This window comes from Rhinolophus hipposideros (assembly GCF_964194185.1).
Source record: "Rhinolophus hipposideros genome assembly, chromosome: 14".
Lineage (NCBI taxonomy): Eukaryota > Metazoa > Chordata > Mammalia > Chiroptera > Rhinolophidae > Rhinolophus > Rhinolophus hipposideros.
Genome location: NC_138060.1, coordinates 60,858,623 through 60,875,444, shown reverse-complemented (window position 1 = coordinate 60,875,444; position 16,822 = coordinate 60,858,623). Strand labels below are relative to the sequence as shown.

General features: G+C 53.7%; 2 protein-coding genes across 2 annotated transcripts; both read left to right on the top strand.

The window, feature by feature from the left end:
• Positions 1-20: 20 nt before the first annotated feature.
• On the top strand, positions 21-1,565 carry TMEM89 (transmembrane protein 89). Its single transcript, XM_081072424.1, has 2 exons — positions 21-861; positions 1,231-1,565. Exons 1-2 carry the CDS (start codon positions 565-567, stop codon positions 1,420-1,422), a joined length of 489 nt encoding a protein of 162 aa, XP_080928550.1. The 5' UTR covers positions 21-564; the 3' UTR covers positions 1,423-1,565.
• A 3,937-nt stretch (positions 1,566-5,502) lies between these two features.
• UQCRC1 (ubiquinol-cytochrome c reductase core protein 1) lies at positions 5,503-15,705 on the top strand. Its single transcript, XM_081072423.1, has 13 exons — positions 5,503-5,662; positions 5,913-6,056; positions 9,629-9,715; positions 10,742-10,871; positions 11,068-11,266; positions 11,841-11,920; positions 13,388-13,503; positions 13,718-13,861; positions 13,985-14,145; positions 14,237-14,322; positions 14,626-14,714; positions 15,017-15,092; positions 15,518-15,705. Exons 1-13 carry the CDS (start codon positions 5,594-5,596, stop codon positions 15,580-15,582), a joined length of 1,446 nt encoding a protein of 481 aa, XP_080928549.1. The 5' UTR covers positions 5,503-5,593; the 3' UTR covers positions 15,583-15,705.
• Positions 15,706-16,822: the final 1,117 nt, after the last annotated feature.

The following is a 16,822-nucleotide window of genomic DNA, read 5'->3' as shown; positions in this document are numbered from 1 at the left end:
TGTGGGAAGGAGGCTCAGGGAGCAGGTAACGTTTGAGCTGAAAGTCCAGGCACGAGAGGTGCCTTTTTAGGAGTCAAGGATGTGCTCCTGCTGTAGGGAACTCAGGTAGGTGCAGCATCACAGGGGAGGCGGGAGGGAAGACCAAAGCACGCCAGACCTCCCGGGCTGGATGAGCCTTGGGGCTTTATGCAGAGAGTGAGGGGCCCCACGTTTTTGAGCATTCACTCTGCTGTGATGCACTGTGGGGTAGGCTGGGCATAGGGGACCCCTGAGCAGCTCTGAGCTAGACAGCCCATTAGGGGCACTGGGGTTAGAATTGTAGGGGTTGGGTGTTAGGTGCAGAGGTGAGGGTGGGAGGAGGTGCTCTTTCAGTCCTGGGCCCCAAGCCTGCCATGCCATCCTCCCAGGCCTGGAACTGTATCCCCACTCCCACCCCCACCGCATTTTCTGGCCAGGCTGCACCTCCTGAAAGGCCATGGGCCCAGCTGGAACCTGCTGCCTCTGGGGGAGGGGTTGTGTTGCCTGTTGCTAGGCACCCAGGTTCCGCCTGGCACTTGGGCAGTCATGCTGTGCACACCATCCTTCCTGCTTTTGCTGCTCCCCCTGGCGATGCCTTCCCCGAGCTATGCCTGGTCACGGCCACTGTGGTACCAGGTGGGGCTGGAGTTACAGCCCTGGGGGTGCCAGCCAAACAGCCTGGAGGGTTGCAGGGCCAGCCTGGGCTGTCCTGGCCACTGGATGGGACTGGGGGGAAAGCACATCTACCCTGTGGCTGGGGTCACACTCACCGCTACCATGCTGCTGCTGCTGCTCAGCCGTAAGCTGCTGCAGAGGAGGCGCTTGCAGGCCGCTAAGAGCGAGGTGAGCACAGTACTGCTCCGTCCCCCACAGCCCCCTACGTCCACTTATACCCAGTGAACTCATATCCTCCCATGGCCCACCCATCCTCCTACCCACGTCCTGGGGGCCTCCTGCTGCCCAACGCTCACACCCCAAGGTCCCTACATCCATCTGAGCACACCCATCAGCCACTGACCATTCCTCATGGTCAGTACCTGCCCCCATCCGTCTCCCTTTAATATCCCTATTCTTCTTCCCGCCCCCATGGGCCCCATGGCCACTGTAGTCCACAGCAGATACCTCATCGCCCTCAGTCCCCCTTCCCAGGCTCTTCTCCCTTGTCAACTTCCGTCCCATCCCTCCGCTGTCACTCCTGCTTCTTGGTCCTAGCCTCAGCATCCGAAAGCAACCACTGGCCCCCCGGGATCCTGGAAACGGCACACCCTGATCTCAGACCGAACCCTACTCATCGGGGTCCTGCACATGCTGGACTCCCTCCTTGTCCAAATCGAGGGCCACCTGCAGCATCTAGCCACCCAGCAGCCAATGCAAATAAAGGGGACTCCCACCCCCAGTGGGTGACCCAACACGTGCCTCTCTCTACTTGGTGGCCAGCGGGGTGGGGGTGGCCTGAGGCTCTGGGCCAGGCTGGGCCTGTGTGCCTGTTCTCCGAGGCCAGCCTGGACCCTGAACCCCTTTCTACTTTGAAGAGCCAGCAGACCTGTTGAGGCCTCAGCGCCCAGGATAGGTGGGCAGTTGGGGATCAAGCTGGCTCACACGGCTCCATTGCCCCCACCAACTAACCTCTCCACCCTAAAGTCCCACCCACAAATACAACGGCTCCTCTGGGGCACCTCGGGGGCTCCCATTGTGGTGGCAGAAAACTTGGCCATCAGGTGAGACTTCCAGGGAGTGCTGCCCAGTAGTGATAACCTGGCTGAGTCAGATTAGTCTTCAGGGCCTGCGCTGGAGCGGGGGCTGGAAGGTGAACCCTGGCTGCCTGCATCCTCATGGTGTCTCAAACGTGCTCTGGTGCCCGAGTGGCCCTTGCTCCAAGGCCTCCAGAAGTGGCATGCAGGCTGAACTTTCCCAAAGGGCCCTCACCCTCTTCCCTTCTGCCATAGGCAATCCAGGTTGAGTGGGTACCAAGGCCTATGCATTTTTAGGGTCTCTGTTTTATAAAAACCATAGAACATTATGAATTCAATAATAGAAACAAGCGAATTAAAATAATGAGAAATGAGAAGTTACCAATGTTATAAAGTTGACATACTACAATGCCAACTCCTGAACGATAACATTTGTGGTGACTTCTTGATACATTTCTGTAATACTTTTTCCCCTACATTTTCTGACTGCTCACTCTGATGGCCTCTGTAGGGTAAGGATTTTGTAATTAAATATTTTCCATACAGAGAACAGAAAAGATAATTCGGTCTTCTTTCTAACATGGTTGATTGCGATTTGTGTGTTAGTTATTAATAGTTTAGAAAATTTGTTTCTCTATTTCTCTCAATTTGTTATTGATGGTGTCACATAAATGGCCTGGATTGTTTTCAATTTTGAGAAATCACCAACTTTCATATACATGCTGAATGATTTGGAAGAATTTTCCACAGATGGGCTTCTGGATCCACACATTTCAAACCTTGTTTTCCCTCTCTGGCCCACAGTTTTTCTGGCACTGGACACTGTGGGGCAGGTTCTAAATGCAGTAGGATCTTGCACTTCTGTCCTGACCAGGAGTGCTGACCCAGCAGGAGGTCCCTGGAAGCCATTTCTACACCAGGACAGAAACAATGAGCTAACCATGCACAGAAGTGGAGCAAACCACAGAAATATTTCCCTCTGAACACAAACCAAGTGCGTCCCGGTACAGCATCAGAAATGTGCTGCCCATGTTCACCTTCAAGGAAAGCCTGCTTCTGCCAGCGCCTGATAAGGCAGCCAGAGGATAGGTCCTCCTCAGCTGCGAAGAGCCCCATCACAACTGGTTTTCTCCCTCTATCAGATGCCAATCTTTTTGTTGTTGTTTTTTAAGATTTTATTGGGGAAGGGGAACAGGACTTTATTGGGGAACAGTGTGTACTTCCAAGACTTTATCCAAGTCAAGTTGTTGTCCTTTCAGTCTTAGTTGTGGAGGGCTCAGCTCAGCTCCAGGTCCAGTTGCCATTGTTAGTTGCAGGGGGCGGAGCCCACCATCCCTTGTGGGTGTCGAGGAGTCCAGCTGCCAGAAACCTTGTGGTTGAGAGCCCACTGGCCCATGTGGGAATCGAAATGGCAGCCTTCAGCATTGGGAGCACAGAGCTCCAACCGACTGAGCCACCAGGCCAGCCCATTTTAAAGAGCTCCCTGGTAAACACCCGGATCTCCCTCTTGGAGTCTGCTCCCCAGAGAACCCAGTCTGGGACAATCTCCAACTCACCTTCCACTTGACTGGATCCCAAAAATGTCACAGCCTCTCCAATGTCCCCATGTAAAGGAAAGTGGGATAGAGGAGAATCTGAGTGGGAAAAGGACACAAGTCCTAACTGGATGCAGTTAGGTTATCTTAATTTTGCAAGTTTTCCAAAAATACTTGATCCTGTGGACATTACTGGGGCCCCTCCCAAAGCCAGGAAGTAAAGGGCATTCAAGGTTGAACTTCATCAGCTTCTTATTAGGCCCACTTCTATACAAGGTTTAATGAGCACCTACTGTTTGCTAGCCCTATTGTGGATGCCAGGATCTTCTGGTGCGCAGAACACTACTGGCTCCTCCCTGACCCACTCATAAATAGGGGAGTGTGGTGGTGATGGTGGTGAAACAGACTCAAGAAGGCAATTACTCTGCAGAGAGGTATGCTGGCCTAGTCAGGGTGGGGCAGGTGTGAGCTGATTGCTGGGACCTGAAGGATGAATGGGATGACGAGAGGAAAGGGAGAGTGTTCCAGTCAGAAGGACTAGGACCTGGTGGGGGAAGAGACCTTGACCTGTTCCAGGAACTATAAAGTGGTGGGGATTTCAGGGGAAAGAAAAAGCTCTGGAAAGCAGGAGGGAGCAGGCTGGGGAGGGGCAGGAATTGATGCCTCCTAGGGAAGGTGTGGAATCTGTGGGTATGTTACAGTACATGGTAAAAAGAACTTTGCAGGTGGAATTAAGGTTAAAGAATTTAAAATAGGGAGATTATTCTGGATTATTTTGGTAGGCCTAAAATAATCACATGAGCTCTTCAAAGCAGAAAAGGAGCACAGATTTAAAGTACTTGATCCTCTGATGCTAGCTTTGAAGATGGTGGAAAGAGCCAAGGAATTCAGGTGGCCTCTAGAAGCCGGTGATATGACCTCAGGTAGCAGCCAGGAAGAAAACAGGAAACCCCGTCCTACAAACCACTGGGATCTAAATTCTGCCAACGACCTGAATGACCAAGGACATATTCTCCCTTAGAGCCTCCAGAAAGGAACACAGCCCTGTCGATGCCTTGATTTTAGCCCAATGAGATCTACAGAACTGTGAGATAACACATGTGTTGTTCTAAGCCATTAAGTGTGTGGTAATTTGTTATGGCAGCAACAGAAAACATATAGATGTTGGTATCAAGAGTGAGGTACTGCTGCAACAAATTTTTTAAATGTGGAAATGGCTCTGGCATTGGGCAGTGAGCAAAGGCTGGAAGAATATCAAGGAGCATAGCAGAAAAAGCCCAAATTGCCTTTGTGTGGGTTCAGAATGAGCCACCCAAGATATGCCTCAGAGGTACGTGGATTATATTGAGCTAAAGTCAACTGAGGCCCTGTGGACTCAGGAGAAACTTTTACTCCGCCCCCACAGCTATCTAGAGGAATTTGAATGAGGAGCCTTGCCCATAATAAGAGATTAGCAGAGATAACGTTCGTTGACCTATCTACATGGCAGGGCAAACTACTAATCACTGCTATGTCTCACCCTGCAATGACAACCTGAAGCTTCAAGGCGCATTACTCCTCCCTCGCTCAGAATGCCTTTTTTCCCTTTCTATCTCTGAACCTCTCATGTATGTAAGGTTCCTGTGCACACAAAATTGAGCTTGATTTTCTCTTGTCAATCTGTCTCTTGTTGATTGTTCCACCAGCCCAAAGAATCAGAATAGGGAAAGGGGAATTTCTCCCCGCCCCCACACCTTCAACCCTTAGCAGAAACCTGAACTTGAAGAATGCTGCCAGGGAGGGCTCAGAAGGAAACGGGGAATGTGTTTTTGCAAACTATGAGAAAAGACCCAAGTCTTGTTGCTTGTGTGTTTTGTTTTCCAAACAAGGAATCCTTTTCAAAATTTAGTCTCAACTACTCCTTTTTTCTTAGCAATATATTGTTCAACTTCTCCCACGTCAACCCTTTGAATTTACTTCATTCTTTTAAAGTGAAAACCGTGACTTGCAGCAGCCTTCCTCTTAGCCCCAGGAGGAGCCCCCCGCCCGCCACGCCGCTCTGGGTACGCAGCGGAACCGAGGCACCCGCGGATCGTGAGACATATCACGCACTCTGCCTCCCACTGGCGGAAAGGGAAGACGGACTGGACCTCAGACAGGCCCGCGCGGGCCAATAGGGAGCTAGGTGGACTGATGCGCGCAGGCACCTGTGGCTGCGCGGACAAAACCAGACACTAGCCAGGAGTGAATATCCTCGGCTTCCGCCAGGGGGCGGCCGAGCGCCAAGGCTGCGGTACTGCGCTTGCGCCTCGGGCGCCGCCGCGTCCACTTTACGCATGCGTGGTGCGGCCCAGGGCCGACGACTAGAAGATGGCGGCTTCCGCGGTTTGCCGGGCGGCCAATGCAGGGACGCGAGTGCTCCTGCGCACCCGCCGCTCGGTGAGGTGGCAGCAAGAGCGCGGGGCTATGGGATGTGGGGCTTCGGGACGCGGACAGGGAATGGGATGTTAGGGGCAGCGAGTCGAGATTGGGGAGGTCGCGGGGTCAGAGCCGTGGGAAGGTCACCGCCTAGGGCGGGGATGGGAGCCTCTCGGCGGGCCTGGGGGCGGGGATGGGGATCCCCCTGCGGGCCTGGTTGCCGAGGGGCGATCCCCCAACCCAGTGCTCAGTCCCAGCCACCTCGTTCCAGCACCCGGCCCTGCTGAAGTCGCCTGCCTTGCGGGGCACCGCCACCTTCGCCCAGGCCCTTCAGAGCGTGCCAGACACGCAGGTCAGCCTGCTGGACAACGGGCTGCGCGTGGCCTCCGAGCAGTCCTCCCATGCTACCTGCACGGTGAGTGCGGTCCCGCCGTCCAGAGGGGTCCTCCATGTTGGACCTGGAGTTTTCCCAGGGCTGGGGGTGACCTTGGGCTTGAGCTCGCTGTGGTTTGGGTCCGACTCCGGCTCATTCCCGGCTGCATTGACCCTCCTACCCCGATCTCAGCTCCAGCCCCACCTGGATTCCCTGGGTAGGGGTGGCAATCCTCACTGTAGTCAACACTCATTTAGCATATGATGCTTGCGAAGCAGGAGGCCAAGTTTTTCCCAGCTTTTTCTTAAGCAGCCAATACAAGAGGAGCAATTCTGTCTCCAGTTTACAGTAAGAAAAAGGGGGTTCAGAGACATCACGTGACTACCAGCCTCACAGCTCAAAATCCTAATGTCCTCACTAGACCAGCCGTGCATTGCGGGGGAAATATATTTGTTTTATTTGTTTTGTGTGTTCATTTATTTTGTTCTTTAGAGTCCACATATAAGTAAGGTCATATAGTGTTTGTCTGACTTACTTCACTTACCGTAATACTCCCTAGGTCTATCCCTGTTGTCTCAAATGGTAAGGTTTCATTCTTTTCATAGCAGAGTAATATTCCATTGTGTGTATGTACCACATCATCTTTATTCAGTTGTATGTTGATGGGCACTTGGGTTGCTTCCATATCTTGGCTGTTGTAAATAGTGCTGCAGTGAACATGGGGTGCATGTACGAGGTGTGATCAAAACCTACGGTGAATGCGCCTGCCAAGTACCATCCAGCAGAAAGGGATCTTTAATATGGGAAGTGGTGTGTCGAATCTTAGTAACAGTGTGTGACAAGTTTCATCCTATTCGGTGCAGTCAGTCGGGTGTGAGCTATGGTTGAGAGGTGTGTTTGAAAGCGTGCTGTAAATCGTGGATCACAAACAACACAACGTGAAATTTTGTTTCAAACTGTGAAAAAGTGGTAAAGAAACACACAAAATGTTAAAATAGTTTATGGTGATACTGCCTTGACCACAAAGATGGTTTACGAGTGGTTCAGGCGATTTCGTTAATGGTTGTGAATCAGTTGAAGACGAGAGATTGGGACACCCTTAACATCAAAAACCCAAGAGAATATTGAAAGAGTAAGCACAACGATTCGATCAAGCAGACAATTGACTATTAGAAATTTCTGAGGATCTGAACATCTCTTAGAGTTCCATTCAAAGTATTTTAACAACAGATTTGAACATGAAGCAAGTGCGTACGAAATTTGTTTCACGTGTTTAAACTGTTGAACAAAAAGCAATAGCATTTGTCAATTTCGTTAGAGTTGTGTGATTGTGCTGCTTAGGTTCCAGCTTTTTTTTTTTTTAATCAGTGATTGAAATTTTTGCTTTTTCCCCCCAAACTTATTTATTTTAAGTGTGTTTTTCTAGGACTCATCAGCTCCAAGTCAAATAGTTGTTTCAATCTATCTGTGGAGGGTGCAGCTCACAATGTCCCATGTGGGGATCAAACCAGCAACCTTATTGTTAAGAGCACCTCACTCTTAACCAACTTAGCCAACCGGCTCCCCTCTGGCTTTTTAAGGCATCATCACAGGAGATGAAACTTGGGGCTATGGTTATGATCCTGAGACCAAGGTTCAGAGTTCTCAGTGGAAATCACCCAGTTCTCCTCGTGTAGAAAAAAATGCGTCAATCAAGACCTAACATCAAGATGATGTTAATTGTGTTTATTGATCTTGATGGAATTGTGCAAGCTGAGTTTGTACCCAGGAAAGCTGGTGAACTCTAAATAAGCCCTTATTAGAGCATTTAAGAAATGATGTGAGTAGCAAATAGAAATGGGCAAATGGTTTCATCCTCCATCATGGCAGAGCTCTGTGTGGTCAGGCATTGCTTCTGGTATATGGCAATTTCTGTCAAATAAAAGCATTAGGGTTTCTCCTCATCTACCTTATTCCCCGGATCTGGCACCATGCAACTTCTAGCTCTTCCCAAAAGTCAAAATGACCATGAAAGGTAAACATTTTGAATCGATTCAGGACATCGAGGCAGCCACGATAGTGCAACTAAAGACACTCATGAAGGAAGACTTCCAGAACTGCTTCAGAAAGTGGCAAGAATGATGGGATAAGTGTGTTTGAAGCGAGGGAGAGTATTTTGAGAGGAATTAATGGCAATGTGTTTTTTACTATAATATTTTTTAATTTAAACATTCACCCTATTTTTAAATCACACTTCGTATCTTTTTGAATCAGTGTTTTTTATTTCCTTGGATAAATATCCAGAAGTGGAATTGCTGGATCATTTGGTCAGTCTATTTTTAATGTTTTGAGGAACCTCCACCCTGTTTCCCGTAGTGGCTGCACCAATTTGCAATCCCACAGTGCACGAGGGTTCCCTTTTCTCCACATCCTCACCAACACTTGTTTGTTGATTATTGATGATAGCCACCCTGACAGGTGTGAGGAAATACCTCATTGTGGGTTTAATTTGCATTTCCCTGATGATTAGGGACGTTGAGCCTCTTTTCATATATCTATTGGCCATCTGTATGTTCTCCTTGGAGAAATGTCTATTCAGGTTGCAGAGGAAATGCATTTGAAGATTCTGGTGAAATGGATAATTTTCTTAAAAATACAAAGGAACAGAATCTTGGCTTGGTATATGAATAGCTGAGAATAGTCTCAAGAAATAAATTTCCCACTTCTCCCCTCCTTAAATTCTGGGGCTAAGTGGTTTTATTGGCAAGTTCTTTTAGTTTTTCAGGAACTAATAATACCCTTTGTGATGTTACTGAACACAGCAAAAGATGATGGGCAACTTCCTAATGACATGACACTTGTAGAAATGCTGTATGTCATGGACTGTAAGATGCTCTAGTTTGCAAGGAGCACTGCTGTGCTCCAGTGCCAGAGAAAGAATGCTGTCAGATATAATCAAAGGATACCATGGATTGTAAAATGCATCTTGCTCTCCATGATGTTAGGTGTGAAATAGATGTTTATGGAAGAATCTGTGACATATTCTTAGCATCCCTTAGGAAAGTAGATGGGAAATTTTTAAATCAGCTGTGAACAAATAGTAAATTAAAAGAGTAAATCTGTGTGACCATGTGGGGTGAGTGGTGTCATTTGTTTCAAGCACACCAGGAGGCTATTTAAAAAAAATTATAAGATTCTGTCATTGTGCCAAGGAGACACTTGGCAGTGTTAAGTGTTCAGGTCTGATTAAAAACTCTTTTTAAGTGTGAATGAAGGCTTTTAAGTGTGAATGAATGTTGCTTGCCGAGAAAAAACAAACTGAATAAAGAGACTGAATGTTAGAATTTCATGTGGTGATGGGATCAGGTGAACATGCACAGTTAGAAACCTGGGAGTCCTTTACAACTCGTCAGGAAGTACGGCAGGAAGGAGAGGTGGTGAGCTGATGCAGTGTGACTGGCCATCCGCCAGGGTGCCCTGTGTACCTCCAAGCCCAGCTATCCCCCACCCTGGGACCATGAGCCTCAGCTTTGGCCTGTGTGGGTGGGGGTCCTGGGCTTTTGCTGAATCACGCAGGGTGGGTGGTAAGTGGGGCTGGGGTGGTTTGTTTCCTTTATCGGTGGCTTGTTGTCCAGGTGGGCGTGTGGATTGACGTCGGCAGCCGGTACGAGACCGAGAAGAACAATGGGGCGGGCTACTTTGTGGAGCATCTGGCTTTCAAGGTGAGGCTCCTGAAGTCCTGTGTCTCCCCTGGGCTTAGGAACCTGTTGTTCCTCCTGAGGATGCAGGTTAGAAAAGTCGGCCTCCTGCGTTAGGGGCGTCAGCTGGGGGGCAATCTCTGGCTGGCCTTTCTGGAAGGAGCTGTGTGGGCTTAGCTGCACCTGAGTGAGTGCCTGTCTGCTGGCTGGTGAGCCCCCGAGTCAGAAAAACCCCAGGGAGCCACAGGAACCCCGCTTTTCACCAGAGAGGCCAGGCCTGTGTCGTGTGCATGAACTGCTGTGGAGTTGTGGGGCACCCGTAGTGCATCAGAACACGCCCACAGACGTGGGTGGGCGTGCGTTCTTGTACAGTGCTGTGCTCTGGTGAACTGCCTAGGCACGTCTTGTTTGTACAAGTGAGTGCTGAGCTTACTGGAGGGTGGAGACAGCCATCACTAGCCCCCCAGTCAGCCCGTGTGGGCGCGGAGTAGAGCCCGAGTCTTTTAAATGACACGGGTGGCCAGGGGTGTGGAGCAGGAACAGGCAGCCTCGCCAGCTGCAGCCTCACACATGTGTACCAGTGGACAGCACCACTGCCACATGCACAGAACCAGGGTTCAGTCCCACAGAGGCCATGGCGCACACGCGTGTGCCTACGTGTGCACACAGTCATGCATGCTGTGGGGGGAGAGTGGGTCGTGGTAGAATCACCTGGACCCTGTGTGAGCTTGCCTGCCCACGACTGTCGGGGAGGGGGAGTGCTGATAGTAAGGTCAGGCTGTTCGGGGCGCTCTGGATCTCAGGAAACGCTTGCTTTGGTCATGCCCTTCTTTCCTGGCCCTCGGCTGTCCCCATTCTTTTGGCCCGTGATGCTGTGGCCCCGTCAGCTCAGGGTCTGCTCAGCACTTGGTGAGCACACACTCTGGGCCCTGCAGCCCATCCTGTTTGCTGAGCGGGTTACCTGTGGTCACTAGTTCGGCTGAAACTTGAGCCTGAGGGTCCTGTGCTCTCCAGTGACTGCTGATCGGTCCTGTTGATGTCTGGTTCCAGGGAACAAAGAATCGGCCTGGCAATGCCTTGGAGAAGGAGGTGGAGAGCATGGGGGCCCATCTCAATGCCTACAGCACTCGGGAGCACACGGCTTACTACATCAAGGCGCTGGCCAAGGACCTGCCGAAAGGTGATGTCTGGGCTGGGGATGGCACTGCAGGGGTGCAGAGGACCGGCACCCAGGAGCCCCTGGCATGACCGAAGAATGGGGTTACCCTTGGTGTATGGCCTTGCCGCAAGGCATCTGGGGTGCCAGGCCTGGGGGGTTTGGGCTGGTACCGGTCTCCGGTGGCCCACCTGGTGCCCAAACCTGTCCTTGCATCCAGCTGTGGAGCTCCTGGCGGACATTGTGCAGAACTGCAGCCTGGAGGACTCCCAGATTGAGAAGGGGCGTGATGTGATCCTGCGGGAGTTGCAGGAGAACGACGCATCCATGCGGGACGTGGTCTTTGACTACCTGCATGCCACTGCGTTCCAGGGCACACCTCTCGCTCAGGCTGTGGAGGGGCCCAGTGAGAATGTTAGGTGAGAGCTGGCTGTGCTTGGGGTGGAATTCGTTCCCCCATTTTGTCCTAGCCAGGTCACGTCCACACGGCTTCGGTTTTAGTTAGTTACCTGCCTGTGCTGTTCATTTTCCTAATTCACACAACTGGGGACGTTTTCTGTGTTGTCATGTGGTCTCCTATGAATCTTCTTATTCCTGTGTGGTCTTTGCTCCAGTTCAGGGCTTTGTTTTAGGATACGCTTCCATGCATGTCTTGACAACCTGAGCAGGCGAGGGTCTGGGTATCCCATCCATGTGGCTTCTTGTCCTCTGGTGGGACGAGCTCTAATGCTGCCCCTCAAGAGCCCCCCAGTGTTAGCTTGCACCCCCCGCACGAGGGCTATGAGCCTGTCCTGAGGTCAGATGTGAGGTGGGACCAGGTGACAGCTGGGCCCCGGAGGGGTCGGTGGCATTGATGGGGAAGGGATCGAGCAGTGTGCTAGGGCTTGCTCTCTCTAGAGAAGCCATGTCTCTTGTCTGCTCAGCCCTGTCTCGTATGACCCAAATCACTCTGGTTTGGAGGAGGTGTTGACCCACTGGCTGTATGTCTTACAGGAGGCTGTCTCGTGCTGACCTAACTGAGTACCTTGGCCAGCATTACAAGGCCCCTCGCATGGTGCTAGCAGCGGCTGGAGGTGAGTGATGGGCTCGTTGAACCCCTTTGGTAACGAGTGAGTAGTCACTGGCTTTGGTCACCAGGGCCCAGGTCTCCTGGTTCTGACCATAGGGGATTTTCTACCCGGGGACCCAGGTCCTGCCCTGTCCTTGAAGGGAATAGCCTCTCTCCTCTGCCCTCTGAGGTAGGGAGGGATTCTGCACTGCCGCCACCACTGGGACTGGCCACACAGGATGTTTCCCCAGTACAGGCCTTTCTCAGCCTCACTGGTCTCAAGGAGACCCAGTTTAGAGGCTGGTGGGAGATTCAAACTCCCAGGCCTGTTCTTCGTGGCCTTGCCATTAAGCACATCAGGCTTTGGATGTGTGATGATGCACATTTGATGAGAGACTGGAAAGTACCTTGAAAGAAAGGCACAGGTTGGTAGGGGGATTTTAAAAGGGGACTCAGATTTGGAAATTAGGGGGCTGCTTTTGAAGCACATGTCGTTTGAACAGAGGCCTACAGAATGGTGGGACTTAGGTGGGGAGTGGTGCCCTTGAGCAGAGGGGAAGGACAGTGTCAAGGCCGGATGTATGTAAGGCTTGCTCTGCTGCCACAGCGGGGGCCAGAGCGGAGACAAGCAGACCAGGGAGGGTCCTGCCAGGAGATGGAGGAGCGAGGGAAAGAAGTAGGTGGACTCAGGATGGTTGTATAGATGGAAACTTGATGGAGGTCTGGACGTGGGAGAGGGAGGTGGGAGCAGGGTCCAGGACGCTTCCCTGGCTTATGGCCTCTGCAGCTGGGTGGGTGAAAAAGGTTGATAGGAGGAGCATGATTGGTGGCTTTGGGGCCATGAAGCCTGGGGACCAAGAGCAGTTGGAGCGACTGGCATATCAGACTGTGGAGCCCAACAGGATCTGAGCTCAGAAGGGAAGGCAGAGGCACCTAGTGGGCTGTGCTTGGGAAGGCCGCCCACTGCCCCGGTGCCCAATAGGCCGTGAGCTGGGGTAGCACAGACTTCCTGTTGAGAGAGGAGGTGAGGTCCAGCAGGGGTCCTGAAGGCGTGAATTCCTAATGGTACTGGGAGATGTCCCCAGCCTTCAGGGGACCCCAGAGCTAGTCACGGCCCTGCAGTAGCACTTCCTCGCGCCTTCTCACTCGCCACCCCTCACAGGGGCAGCAGCCAGGATCTGCTTGAGGTAGGGCAGGTGGCCTTGTGTCCAAGGAGCCCGTCTTGTCCTTGATACCAGCGAGAATGCGTCACTTCGGAGCCCGTTTTTAGTCCCAGTGTGCTGCTGTTTCCTGTGCCTGAGGTGATGGGAGCTGCCCTGCCCAGGAAGCAGTTTGTCTATGGGGGATCTCCTTCCCTCACCCTGTCCTGATGTCATGTCTTCCTTTTTCTGTTTCCCGCCAAAACAGCACAGGGGGTCCTACTGTTGTGCGTGATCCCTGCACTCTGTGCCTCGGACCCTGGCCGGCCAGTAACACTGCTCTGTCTCGGCAGGGGTGGAGCACCGGCAGCTGGTCGACCTCGCCCAGAAGCACTTCGGCAGCGTGTCTGGGACATACACAGAGGATGCTGTGCCCGCTCTCGCTCCATGCCGCTTCACTGGCAGCCAGGTGGGCTGCCCGGTGGGCCCCTGGGAGGACCCGTGTGTGCATGGGTAGCCTCACAACTCCAGAGATCCCTCAGGACTAGGGAAGGGGTCCCGTGGCTGCTTCCCCACAAGCACACGTGTTCACACTTGTATGCGCACACTCCGCCCACACCTGGCACCTTTTCTGTTCACCTGGGCTGTCTGGCTGTCCCTCAGTCTTGCCACATACTTTTCAGATCTGCCACCGTGATGACGCCCTGCCTTTGGCCCACGTGGCCATTGCAGTGGAGGGGCCTGGCTGGGCCAACCCGGACAATGTGGTCCTCCAAGTGGCCAATGCCATCATCGGCCACTATGACTGCACTTACGGTGGTGGCGTGGTGAGTGCCAGGGCCTTGCCTTCAGAGAAGAGTGGGTTCTGGGACTGTGTGCTCTTGTCCTGTGCGGTTCAGGGTGTGGGCCGCAGAGGGAAGGCTGGGTGCTGACTCCCCTTCCCCTGGCAGCACATGTCCAGCCCACTGGCTTCAGTCGCCGTGGCCAACAAGCTGTGCCAGAGTTTCCAGACCTTTAATATCTGCTACGCAGAGACAGGCTTGCTGGGCGCGCACTTCGTCTGCGACCGAATGAGTGTCGACGACATGCTCTTCTTCCTGCAAGGCCAGTGGTGAGTGCCAGCCCCTTGGTGCGGGGTCGGTGGGGGCCTGGGAGCAGGCCGGGGACAGCACCCTCAGAGAGAGCACCCGCCCCTGCCCTAGGATGCGTCTCTGCACCAGCGCCACGGAGAGCGAGGTGCTTCGGGGCAAGAACATCCTCAGAAATGCCCTGGTGTCTCATCTGGACGGTGAGGCCTGCAGCCCCTGGCGTGGGTGGGCTGGGTGCCTCCTGGCAGTGACAGCCCCGGGTGGCCAGCATTCCTAACCAAGAGTGGAAAGGAACACTTTGGAGGTCACTCCCTACCCTCCCACCCCACCCACAGGGCTTAGCGCTTCCGATACAGGTGTGTGTGGCCAGGGCAACGGCCCGTTGCTGCAATAATGGGTCGTGAGCTGGGGTCAGGCCACGATCCAGGTGTCAGCCTGAAGCTGAGGCTGAGTGGGTGCCAGTGGAGCGGGTGTGGACACGTGAGCCTCCCCCACCCTCGCAGGCACCACTCCTGTGTGTGAGGACATCGGACGGAGCCTGCTGACCTATGGCCGCCGCATCCCCCTGACCGAGTGGGAAAGTCGGATTGCGGTAATGTGGGCCCCTGGGAGGTTCTGGACCTTTGACCGGGCAGACTCGTGGAGGGCGGGCAGTTGAGGCCCGACAGCAGAGGCTCCTCTGTAGGCATCCCCGGCATCCTAGGCAGCGTCATTTGCGGGGCTGGTGTAACTGGGCGGCGGGGAGGGCAGGCACAGGCACTGGGGGTGAAAGAGCCCTGCTGCCTTGCCCCTTTGGGACGAGGGACGTGGCAGATGCCGGTCAGCTGGGTCGTGGTGATGGCAGAGGCGGCCCCGGTGCCTGTCAGTCAATGTGCCCTGTGCTTCGCCCTGCAGGAGGTGGATGCCCATGCCGTGCGCGAGGTCTGCGCCAAGTACTTCTACGACCAGTGTCCAGCCCTCGCTGCACTGGGTGAGTGACCGGGAAGGCCTGCTTTTTTGTCTTTCTCTTTGGGCCATGCTCTTGGCCTCCCCACCCCCCAGCCTACAGTGGGAGCAGCAAGTTGAGGCCCCTAGGAGTCTCTGCCCAGTAGTCTGTCTGCCAGGGAGTGCTTGCTCAGAAACCTGTCCCAGCAGCTCCCTGACTCCCTGCCAAGGTGCCTCCATCGGTACCCCGCACCCGCCAGGTAACGGACACCTCCGTGTGTGGGGTGGGGCTCTGAGGGCCAGAGCATGCAGGGACAGGCTCAGCACCCCTAGAGGAATGTTCTTTTCCTTCTTTCCACTCAAAGCCTGTCTTGTGCTGCTCTGGGCAGCTCTGAATTGGGTGCGGCACAGGGCCAGGTGTCCCTGTACCAGCCAGGTACCCCACCCTGACACCCCACCCTATCCCCACAGGCCCCATTGAGCAGCTCCCAGACTACAACCGGATCCGTAGCGGCATGTTCTGGCTGCGCTTCTAGGCTGGAAGCCTGTGCGGGCAAGAGGGCGGGGCCAGTGTGCACGGTCCCCCCACCAGAAACGAGCCACCTGGGCTCTTCAAACCTGTGCTGCAGATGACCACCAATAAAGGCCTGTGTTGAGAACTGCGTTGTCCCTCTCTTGGCTTTGGCATGGAGTCCACTGGGCAGTGGATGGGGGAGCAGGGACTGCCCCCCCCCAGTTCTGTACCTCTGGGATCCTTTTGCCTTCCCACAGGCTGATGTGTCCTCAGGGGCTAGTGTGGGGGTGCAGCACGGAGGCCGGAAGCCTTTGATGCCTGCAGGGAGCTCAGGCCAGATGTTTCCACTTAGCCACGTGGGGAATGCTCCTGGCCAGTCTGTCCCAAGAGTGAGGTGGCCTCCATGGCAACTGCAGGCCCAGCCTTTGCCCTAGTAGTGGTCTAAGCCTGGGGCCTCAGGGGCCTCAGGTGGGAATCCCCTTATTGTGTGCCCTGTGCAATCATCTGGCTGTCCCAGGTCCCCTGGATGGACCAAGGACTGTCCCTGAGGAAGCCACCTTCATCTGTTTACTCTGGATTCTGGGAGGAGGACAGCCTGGAGCATAATGTTCCCATTGGGTTTCTAACTGCTGCCTGGACAGGCAGGGCAAGAATCCTTTGCCTCGATTTGATTTGCTGCTGACTCAGGTTCCAAGAATAGCCCTGAGCTCAGTGGGGCCTGAGCCCCCTCCCTTGACTAGGTCTCTCCCAGGCAAGTCCTGAGCTGCTGGCCCCACCATCTCCTCCCCGTCTTCCGGAGGCAGCCAGGACCTGGTGGAGCGCTCAGCTGTCTAGTCCCCCTGCCACCTCTGGGCCCTGGTCTGTAAGGCAGGTGGGCAGGTAGGCCCCTCTTCCTGCACCCCTAACCCTCTGCAGTCAGGTTGGGGCTTCATTTCGAAGCCCAGGCCTGACTCTCAGGCTCCAGGTGTGCTAGACACCAGAGCTTCATACCAAGCCATGGAATTGGATCCAGAAGGTGTGGGGGAGGTGCATTGGAAGTTCCCAGGAAAAGTGACTTGGTCAGCCTGAAGTTTAGCATGGGGACTCGGGCCAGATTTGGTGGCAACCTGGTGAGCTGCACTATGGCCCAGCAGAGGTCATGGCTGTAGGAAGAGCTAGAGTGGGCTGTGGGGGACACAAGCAGGACAGCATCCCCAACAGGGCTGGGGTACCTAGAGGAATGGTACGTAAGGGGAGCATGGCCTGCCCAACTTTTGCTCGCA